This window comes from Pholcus phalangioides, unplaced genomic scaffold, assembly GCF_987345545.1.
Source record: "Pholcus phalangioides strain wild (caught in Gottingen) unplaced genomic scaffold, Ppha-v1.0 ptg000017l_1, whole genome shotgun sequence".
NCBI classification, from domain to species: Eukaryota; Metazoa; Arthropoda; class Arachnida; order Araneae; family Pholcidae; genus Pholcus; species Pholcus phalangioides.
Genome location: NW_028301610.1, coordinates 8,673,237 through 8,684,406, shown reverse-complemented (window position 1 = coordinate 8,684,406; position 11,170 = coordinate 8,673,237). Strand labels below are relative to the sequence as shown.

Here is an 11,170-nt window from a genome sequence, read left to right as displayed (position 1 = left end):
TAAAATAACTTTTATCAAACTTTTATAGTGTAATGCCGGCCTTAATCGACTTGAAGCTGTTTGTCTCGGCAGAATTTTTCCTCGTGTGCATCACTCAACCCCCTCACCGCCATTGACGAGATATCTCGCTTTTTAAAAATGTATCGCATTTTATAGGGACTGGGAAAAAGTTGATGAAAAAAAAAAAAACTGAATCTTTCACACAAAACGGTAAAATTTAAAGTCCCAAAAGAATTCTTTATTATTATTTAGCAAAAACAAAAAAAAATTATCTTCTGAACTATTTTCCGTGAAATCCTGAAATTATAGTTTCATTTTATTCATTCAAATCAGAAATCTTATTTGGTGGAGGATAAGCACGTACAATATACGCCACATTCTTTGCGGTGAACCAACTAAACGTATTGTCAAGTCGAACAAAATCTGTAAAAATAAAATAGAATTGGCAATAAATTTAAATATGTAAATAAGATATGAGTTTTCTTATATTATATTTATATATATAATATAAAAAATGAGTTTTAAAACAATTAGTATAAAAAATTTCGTTTTCAACTTACAAATCCCGGACTCGTTGCATTTATAAGTTCCTCGTTCAGCAGCTTTATAAGTTTCAACTCTCATACAAGGTGCCAATTCTTCTATTTCGTCCAGGTTGTAAGGTTTCTGATAATATAATCCGATCGCCAATTCGTTTTGTTCTGCCTCGACTTGCCATTCGATTATTGATCCCATGACGTCCACGGATACAGTTAAATCGACGTAATCCTTTTTAGGTACGATGATAACATCTGCATCAGGTTCGTCTCGAAGTTTTTTCCGTTTGTCAAAATAATAACAATTAGGAATAATGCCTCCTAAATTTATCTGATAAAATGACAAAAAAGTAATATTTAAGCGAAAAAACATTAACTATACACCTTATTATATAAATATATTGTGTTTCAGAAAGATTATTTTTCCCACGCAGGGAAATATGTCATACATATACAGGGTGTCTCAAAATTGACACATAAATAAACAAAAACGGGAAGCGATAGAGAAGCACAGTTTGCCGCATTGGGCTCGGGGAAATGGTAAGTTCAACAGAAGTTAAAAATTAATTGCAAATTTTTTGCTGTGGCAGTCTGGGAAAATATTAACATATGCAATTTCCAAAATATTGAACATTGGCAGCGACACTAAGGTGTAGCCTCAGAAAAAATTCGCAGTTACCCAAGCGAACGCCTCAGCTGGGATTCTGAAAATTACGTATTTTAGTTTTCCAGACTGAAGTGTTAACTGTTAACGAACTTCGTAACTGATTTCGAAATCCTGTCTGAATTCCATTCTGGTCGTCCTGGCTGAGACGTTTGTACGGGTTTTTGCGAATTTTGTTCTGATCCTACAATGGTATTTAAATAACCAAATCACCAATTTGCTACTACAATATTTTATTTTGAAAATATCGTATTTTAACTCATTTTTTTAAATTCCTGTTTGACTGAAAATTTACTGTTTTCCCAAGCACAATGCAGTAAAGGTGCATTTCTATCGCTTCCCATTTTTCTTATTCTTTTAAAAAGAATACGTAGCAAATACCCAGCCAGAAACTGGAGTTGTAACATCATTTGCATAAAAAAACGCTTTCTTGTGATTGGAACTGATTTTTCGTTTGGATTTCTTTCAATCTTTCCATCGAGTTCAATCGAGTTAAATTCCACGTCTCTTATGAACAGTTGCGGCTGTGAGCACAGCCTGAACAAGAAAGCTTCAGTAATAGACCCTGTACATTAAAATATTTTACAAATGGCTAACACGTTCTTTAACCCTTTGCGGAACAGAGGTTTTTTTCGGCGCTTCGTTGGTGCAGTTCGCACTTTATATCTCCTCCCCCGCAATGAGGAAGGCCCTGGATGTTTGTATATTTGAAGTTTTTGTATAGCTCTCGTGAGTTCCGATAAGAAGCCTCATTCACAAGGACCGTCCTGTAATCGTAAGGGTCCGTTGTAACAATAAAGTACGGTTGCTTCCTGTTGCGGACCTGGGACACAAAAGGTGAAACTTTTCACCGGCAATGCCAAGATATCTTGCCTCCATAAAAGCCAGTTATTTTGACAATGACGAGCACAAAGACTTTGTAAAGTACACTTCTCAATTAAACAGATTTTCAATCCCTCCCCACTTGTCGGATCAACTGCCAATGGACAAGAGCCATCTTTTTTTTAACATTTATTAGAAAAAGATAGAGTACTTCTCACCTAGGTTTAATTGTTTCCGGTTTTGGGGAGGGAAGTATTTGCACGAGCACAAAATCGGGAAAAGATTCCATTTTAAACGTGGTTCAGTGAAAATAATTGAACTGTGTGTGTGTGTGTGTGGCTAATGGATTAAATTTGAGATCTAAAAACATTGCTATCGTACCAGAGATGGGCATTTAGGATCACCCGTCACAGGATCGACTCGTGTTCCTCCCCAATGTGCAGGCAACACAGATGCATCGATATCTTTTAGAAGAGCTTCTCTCCATCCATCTGAAATGTAAAAGAAAGAGACCATATATCTTCAATTTTTTCTGAACATTGTTCAGCGGTGGTCAAAAAATCGAATAGAGAGAGAGAGTGCTTGGTTTTATTCTCAAAAAGGTCTCTTCGCGTTCTTTTAAAGTGATCCCTCCACTTTTCCGGGGAGTGCGGATAGTTCGTCTTGGATTGGAGAATGCTGTCAGGTTTTGGAGACCATACCTACAGAAGGACAGACTTGGTCGAGGTGGTGCAGAGAAGAGACACGTTGAGCTCTTGATGGCACACGGGGCTTAAGCTATGCAAACACCAAACATGGCCCCCTCTCTGTCCCTTGTGGGATATAAGCAGGTTATACCTTACGGCTGGGCCATGCTGGAAAAGGCTTAAGCTATGAAGAGAGACTTTTACTTTTTACACTGGAAGAGTAGAAGTGTCGGGGGGATATGATTGAAGTGTTTAGAATTTTCAATGGGAAAGGCGTCAATCAATTGCTTCGACAAGGGGACACCGGTATCGATTGGTAAGGAATAATTCTAGGTTGTGGTGTCGCAGGGAGTTTTTGACTAATAGGGTTTTGAATAAATGAAATAGCCTCGGTGGTTCGTAAATTCTACCGCAACTGATACGTTTTAAAAGAAATACGATAAACACATTGGGATAAATCGAGAAACTTTCTATATTTAGATAAGGTAACTGTAATCTTTTTATGGGCAGTGTATTTATATTTTATCATAATTATTGGTTTTTATTGCTCTTATGGGTACTCCTGTATTTTTGATATAGTTAAAGAACATCTTTTTACAGCCACGTGGTTGGGAATTTGTCTGTCGTGGCCTTTGTATTTGTATCTGTAAGTTATTTAATTTAATAATTAAATTGTGAACATCACAAAAGCCAAGAGTTGAAAATGAAAAGATTTTTACCTCTCCCAAATATTTCGAATTTATTAGTAGTTTCTGCACTAAGAATCGGTTTGATGATGGACCACAGGATGGAAAAAAGTGGCGGCGCTGAGGAAATTAACAAAAGAAAAATGTGATCAGCAGAATTAAATACAATGAGTATTAGAAATGTAATTTGTATTACAAAAATACGAATATTGATGAACAAGGTCTGTTTTGGATGTTTAATTGCTATCATATTTGGCTGAACACACACACATTCAATTATTTATTATACTTCCATCTAGAGAGTGTGAGGATTGGCGGTGAAGTTAACAAATACAATAATGTAATACAGTTTTAAAATATTTTTATTACAAACAAAATGCATCCTGCTTCAACATTGACAATTATTTAGATTTTTGATGTTTTAAAAATTTTTGTGATTTATCTTAATTTTAAGAAATACGGGATTTATGTACTCATACCATTTATAGCATAACCTTTCTTTAGAATTTCGGGATAATTGGCTTCCAATATCCTAAGTGCGTGCACGACAACTTCAATAACTGAAAAGAAATCCAGTTAAGTTTTTATTCAAATTTAAAAATGTTTAAAAAAGATACATACACCGACAAATTTCGAGCATTATTTAATCTCTCACACACACACATTTATATTTATTCATTAACTGTCCTGTGTATAAAGGGTGTACACAGTTAATTAACCGACAAACTCAGAGGGTTGTTAGTAGGCATCAAGAGGAACAAAAATTGCAACGGAACATGGTGTCGGAAACCACGTTGAGAGGGTCAAAATCACGAAAAACGCATGCAGGCTCTGAGTCTAGAGGAGACGAAAGGTGGATGTCAATCGATCGCTGAATGCGTTCGTGGGTTCGCTCACCATATCTGGCGTAAGCAGCATCACGAAACGCATGCGCTGGGGTAGGATCACGCGCTGCGGACGACGTAAATTAGCGCTATTGCGGTAGTAAACACGTGTAGCAGTTAGTTGTCTGTTCCAATGACTATCGCTGACTACACGAACGAGGAATACGCTGATATGCATCTGATTTACGGTCGAGTGGATGGCAATGGCACAGCGGATGTACCAACAGCAATATCCGATGAGGCGTTGTCCGTGCCATACTACCTTAGCCACGATCGATCGACTACTACGGGAGACGGGGACCTTCCACCCAGCACGGCGTGATGCAAGGAAACCGCGCAATGTGTTGCAGCAAACCGTGCGTAATGGTCTGCCGATGCCCCGTCGACAAGTACACGAGCGGTTGCAGCTGAACTCGATGTTCAGCACACGACGGTCTGAAATGTTCTGCGTAATGAAAGGATGTACCTCTTCCATAACCAGAATGTACAACTTCTAACCGAAGACGACTACACCCGTCGTGAACAGTTCCTGCGCTGGATGCTTGACGTTACCGCACATTCTAATCCTCAATTTCCTGCCACTGTTTTATTTACTGATGGGACCAGCTTTACGCGAGAAGGCATTGTCAACACACATAATGCACACATGTGGGCGATGGATAATCCCCATGCTAGTGTACCGTGGAAACCTCAACAGAGGTTTAGTGTCAACGTGTGGGCAGGAATCCTCGGTGATTATCTCTTGGGGCCGTACTTGCTGCTCGAACGCCTGAATGGAGCAACGTACCTTGCTTTTCTGCAACATGTCCTCCCGGAATCGCTGCAAAGTGTGTCGGTCACAGTGCAGCGAGGCATGTGGTTCATGCATGATGGTGCCCCTGCACATTTTTCCCGCGAGGTGCGTAACACCTCGATGTTATATAACCAAGGAGGTGGATTGGACGCGCGGGACCCGTTGCTTGGGCTCCACTTTCGCCGGATCTCAATCCGCCTGACTTGTTCCTATGGGGGTCACCTTAAATCACTCGTTTATACGACGCCTGTGGACACACCGGAGGATCTCATAGCGCGGATTGTCGTCGCTGCGGCAGACATCAAAAGCATACCTGGTACTTTCGAGCGAGTTTGGGAATCGATTTTACGTCGTTGTAGACTGTGCAATGGCGTCAGCGGCCGCCACTTGTAATAATTAATCAAATAAATCTTTTTGTAGTTATTATTGTACTTTTTGTCGAAACCGGCATGCATTTTGCGCGATTTTCACCCTCTCAGCGTGGTTTGCGACACCATGTTCCATTGCAATTTTTGTTCCTCTTGATGTTCACCAACAATCATCTGAGTTTGCCGGTCCGTTAACAGAACACCCTGTATTTAAATATACATGGTTGACAAATGCATTATACCAATATCTTTTTAAATTTTTTTGTATCGTAGAAAGTATCTTTCAGTGTTATTTGAGTGAAAAATACGGCTGTATAAGTATGTACAAATTTTTTTTTCATCTAGAAAGTGTTGATTTCTTGTCAGTATCATTTTTTGAGAGCTGATGGAATTTTTCGTATTCGGAAATTTATAAAATCGCACCAAATTGAGGGAATTGGAAATAAAATTCTAGGTAAAACTATTCTACTTTGATGAGGAAGATTTTATTTATATATAGATAACATTAAAATCAAGACAAACTGTATTTCACCCTTAATTAACAATTTTAGCCAATAAAAATCCACTTTAATGAGTTAAATGGCTGTATTGATGTATTGTTTCAATTAAAAATATGCCAACACCACCAATTAACATCCGTTTGTAAAAAAAAAAATTCAATACCTGTCTTTGGGGGATGAACCATAGTAGGTTAAATAAATGAGCCTTCAAATGACCGTGGTGCGACAAAAATGATCAAAATGATTTAATTGAGGCTTCAGACATGTTTGCATTGCTTTGGAACTATAGGCCTACGCTATGTTATCAGTTAATGAAGAAAATTATCCTGACTTTCAGCAAGTGTTCTCAAATTTTTAGCATTCATATCCTAATTATAAAAGCCCTGGGTAAATTTTAGACGTTTTCATTTCTTTGTGTGTGTTGTGACATTCATGTTACTATTTTCTTGAAGCGGTTATGGCACATGTTATCGGTGGAAATTTTTGGGCGTTACCTACCTGGTTTTTTCAAAACTTCACTCACAGCAATATATTCGAAATCAAAAATTGCTACGGCTTTATCAATTCTTCTTTTAAGCTGTCAAAATAGGAAACGATATTATAGTGGATAATTTTTTGTTTTAAATTTTAAACTTGTCAGTATTCAAGAATATATTGAGATGATAATTAATTATAAGTGTCACATACTTTTTTGGATTGTTCTTTAAAATATTTCATAGTACATTCGAGACGATAAACTTGAAACCTAACGAAATCAGATGGCCTGCAAGATTCCAAGAGACCTGTTAAAATGAAAACATTTAAACATTCACATCGTGGATAGAGATAGACAGTTATTTTCTCAACCCAATATAACAAGGAAACCGATATTTTCTGGATATTATGCCGAGGTGAACTCGGAAAGAAAAGTCAACAGGTTTCCTACGGGACCTGGCGCCGAGCATGCTTGCCCGGTTTGCAAGAGGGCCTGGATTCTGGTACCGGCGGAGACCAGATGACTTCTTTCCGAGTTCACCTCGGGATAATATCCAGAAAATATATGTTTCCTTGATTCACGTCGTTGATTTATGAAATAAACACACCAAAATAATTATTGGATTTATACGAAGCTTTTGAATTCATCTACAATGTGTACAGGGGGTTATAAATAAACTGACACTGCTCAGACATATGTAACGCCAATTATGATGAAGGTATTTTGATGGAACTTGGCATATATAGGATACATGGACTATGGGAAAAAGAAAGATTCAATACAAAAATAGTTCAATTTTGGACCATCAGATGATAAAGTGGCGCTTTTTTGTCACAGTTATCTTTTTTCTCATGGTCCAAATAGTGTTAAAAAGTTTCAATGAAATGCGTTCACCACAACGGTCAGAATAGTGTTGTCAGTTCAATTCTACTGACACTACTCCGACCTATGTAGCGCCCGTTGTGGTGAACATATTCCATTGAAAATTGGTATTTACGTTATGACGAAGTTATACGTTATTACTACCATGGGAAAAAGATAACTTTGATAAAAGCACCAATTTTTCACCTGGTGGTCAAAAATTGAACTATTTTTATTGTATCGTTCCTTTCCCCCATAATTCGTACATCCTATAACAAAGTTTCCCCAAAATACTTCCATCAAAATGAGCGCTACATACATTTGAGTGGTGTCAGTTTATTTATAACCACCCTGTATAATATGTACCTTTAACATCAAGACCCAAAGAATTCATAATCCATACAGGGCATCCTTCTTTATCATAACCAATCATCCCACCAGGATGGTATTCCTTTAAGACCTGAATAAAGTATGAGAAATAGCTTCGTAAATGTAAAGATATTTAAACTAAATAGAAAGAAGAATAGAAAGAGAAAACTGAAGAAAATATAAATTTTAGAATAATTTAATCTGGAAAATACTGATATTTAGTTTAATAAATAAATTTACAGAAATCGTTTGCAAAATTTACAATCATTACAGGTGAAATTTTTGGTAAATAAAAGGCATATAATAAATGTAAGAAATATGTAACATTACATTGTATTTGCAATTGCAAATGCTTATGGATTACCTCTGGAATTTTGTAATGATCCAAAAAATTTCGCATTCGCATTTGTTTCCGCCATTTCATAGACTGGAAAGAGAAGTTTTAAATTTGACAATTATTATGTAAATTACCATTAAAATTAATTTTACTCGATACCATTCATTAAATGCGCACTGACTTTTCTCAGCATGACTTCGGCCTTTTCCTGATTGAAGTTTCGAGCTACAGAACGAAAAATACAAAATTTTACTCACAATTATATACAATGACTACACATCGAAAAACATCTGCATTGCTTATCATCAAATTTGAAATTGAACATGCTAAGTTGCAAATAATTGCCTACCTTTAAGAAAACGCAATAAGAAATAGACATCGGTTTCTGGCTCCACGACATCTTTAACGGAGTCTTCAAACTGAATATTGAAAATTAAACCTCTAAGTCATTGGAAATTTATATTAGTTATGCTTTTATAAACTTTTCTATACGTTACAAAAAAAACTTTCGCATTTAGTAGCAAAACAAATATTTCAAATAATGAAAACTTTAGTAGAAAACAGCTGGGGTATCGCTCAATGTTTTTAAATTGCGCAGTTCACATCGAAAAAATGAGTTATGTAGCATTCAGATATAAGAAACCAAAAAGTTCCAAGTGTCTTCTGGGTTTGCTTCTTTAGCATGTACACTCTACAGAATACTTACATAAATCTCATTTAATCGTCAATAAATTCACTTTCACAGACATAAATCATAAAATAATACATTACTCACGCATTTGAGAATTTCTCTTTCCCTTATACTCAGTTCCATCTCGTTCCGACGTTATTCTTTTTTGAAAAGACGAGTTGAAATCCAACAAAATTCACGTATTTCTATGAAATAGACATTTAAGAAATTATTTTTCAACTCGAAATCCCATTACAAGAAGCTCCATACACAAAAATAACTCATTAATAAATAATAAAGAGATTGAAGTAGTTACACAACTCACTAAAAATTTATATCTTATATTTCAACGTTACTTCTTCGATGGTCTGCAGGCAATGTCCGAAACAATCGAAATCTGTATTTATACGATTATACTGTCTGTTTATATAAAGCGCATTTACGTACTTGATATTCAAACAACGTTAGACACTTGCATCCCTTGCAGACACACAAAAGTTTCATTTTAGTTCTTTGTTTTCAACAGAAACAGTAGCTTTCAATTTCCGATCATTTATGTAAATCATTATGGGTAAATTGAACTTTAACAGCAGTATTTTGCAAACAAGTAATTTGAATTCCCCAAGCTCGTCTCTGTCTATTTCGTAGATTATTAAATATATATTTCCCAATTATCCCCTCATTGAAAAATTGATGAGAATATGTTTTACATTTATTATTTTTATCTTCTATTTTTTCTTTATATTTTCTACTTTATCTTCTATTTTTATATTTCATACGTACCTATTTTTAATGATTAACTGGATGTTAGAGTAGTCATTGAGGATATTTGGATGCAATATTCGCGCGATCATTTATACTCGAATTTTATTTTTTCCAACGATTACAGAGTCAGGTCATTCCGGTCAAGCAATAAATTTCAGCGTTTTTTTTTTCTTTTTTTCGATTCGAAAATAATGAAAATTGGATCAATTCGATAATTTACCAACAGCGTGATTATTTTATCGTGTAAAATAATCGTTCTGTGAAGAATTTGATGGAAACAATGAAATTCGGTCCATTGTGATTTTGTTTGTTTCTCGGAAGATGTTCTTGGACTTTCATCATTATGTGATTGGGAAGCGCAATCGCATCCCTACTCCGTCTCTCTGTTAACATTAACTGAGGAGCTTATTTTCAAAACGGATCATTTCCACTTTTGTTAAATTTACAGTAGAAATAAAAACGTATTCTCCTCAAGAATGGACTGCTTTAAAAAAGAGAAAAATAGCTTAACAGGTAGCCTATGTGAGTGGTAATAGAATATTTAAATATTATGTTTCTTAATCAACATCCCCGGGAGTTATATACATTTAAATTTTGAAATTGTTCCGTTTTGAAAGAAAATTATATAGTGGAAATGTGTTACTCATTGATCAAAATTGCAGCTGGTTAACTCTGAAAAAAGTGGAAATTTCTACGCTACCAGTTGATTCTAAAAAATGTTTCACCTAACCAAGGAAGGTACTCCTACTCTCTCGTGAGTAACATAAACACGATCATTCTACATTGAAAATTCTCATAACGGATACTCCCGCTATCGAACACCTGCATTAACGGATACTTTTTTAAAAAACCTGCATTAACGGACAAACTTTTCCTGTGTGCACGTCGCCGTTTCTGTTGTACTCTTGTGTTAGGAAAGTTTCTGACAAGGACGAACCAGGTATCGAACTCGCGACGAATCTAAACATCCTTTGGTATTTTAGGCGAGTATCTTATCGACCTGGGCTACCACACCCTAAACTTGATGCTAATATTAATATATATATATATAATACAGACGCAAAATTACCATGCTACGTGCTCAATGAGATATGGTATATGTGGTTTTATTTTATAATATACCAAAAGCCATAGAATAGCACACAGAATGATGTATAGAATTAGTATATAGGTAGGAATAATACGTACTTTTTCACATCAGCAAAACTTCAATGAAAATCATGGACTCTCATTAAACAATGCAAAATCATGATAACATGGCCAAGACTGGCTGTCCGTATAAAAAGGACGTTTCTGTTAAACTGAGTGAAAAAATCGTATTCAAAAGTTACTGTACGGTCGGCACGTTGCAAATAATTTTGCATATGTTGCTGTTAGACGTATCGACGAAAGCAAGTACCCCTTATCGCGTTTTGAATTATCAAAAAGTAAATGAAGACTTACTCATGAGAAAACGTAACAAGAAATAATCGTCTTTCTCTGGTTTCAAAATGACCTCTGCCGAACCTTTGAACGGAGATAAAAAAAAGTACCGGAAAAATTAATTATCGAATTCAATCAGCCAAAGACTCATAATGAACTACTAAAATACACTCTATAATAAACATTTCTATAGAAAAAATTTCAACAATTTCGATAAGATTGCAATCAGTTAGATGATTTTGATCGAGAGAGATATTTACTCAATAATATTCCTTTATTTTTTATGTATTAAAAGGTCATTATCCAGTACTCGTGTAATTGATAATAATTCA

The 11,170-nt window shown here is 35.7% G+C and overlaps 1 protein-coding gene across 2 annotated transcripts; it reads right to left on the bottom strand.

Annotated features, from left to right (window-relative positions):
* Window positions 1-218: 218 nt before the first annotated feature.
* On the bottom strand, window positions 219-10,940 carry LOC149072211 (SEC14-like protein 2). Of its 2 annotated transcripts, none has more exons than XM_089246775.1 (13): window positions 10,860-10,940; window positions 8,757-8,857; window positions 8,331-8,400; window positions 8,163-8,206; window positions 8,009-8,071; window positions 7,642-7,735; window positions 6,627-6,721; window positions 6,438-6,516; window positions 3,874-3,954; window positions 3,428-3,514; window positions 2,404-2,513; window positions 561-867; window positions 219-423 (listed from the first exon to the last, which is right to left on the bottom strand). In XM_089246775.1, the coding sequence occupies exons 2-13, from the start codon at window positions 8,793-8,795 to the stop codon at window positions 317-319; spliced, it is 1,176 nt and encodes a 391-aa protein (XP_089102901.1). In that variant the 5' UTR covers window positions 8,796-8,857; window positions 10,860-10,940; the 3' UTR covers window positions 219-316. The 2 variants fall into 2 exon arrangements, with proteins under 2 accessions (XP_089102901.1, XP_089102900.1); XM_089246774.1 differs by lacking the exon at window positions 10,860-10,940 and adding an exon at window positions 10,605-10,857.
* Between the last annotated feature and the right edge of the window lie 230 nt (window positions 10,941-11,170).

Bases quoted from the DNA above. Each gene is read 5' to 3' on its own strand.
- LOC149072211 (XM_089246775.1), bottom strand. From the start codon at position 8,795: ATGGAACTGAGTATAAGGGAAAGAGAAATTCTCAAATGC. The intron at 8,401-8,756 runs GTGAGTAATGTA...TTCAATATTCAG, and splicing joins AAAGAGAAATTCTCAAATGC to TTTGAAGACTCCGTTAAAGA. The intron at 868-2,403 runs GTACGATAGCAA...TCATTTTATCAG, and splicing joins ATCCTAAATGCCCATCTCTG to ATAAATTTAGGAGGCATTAT.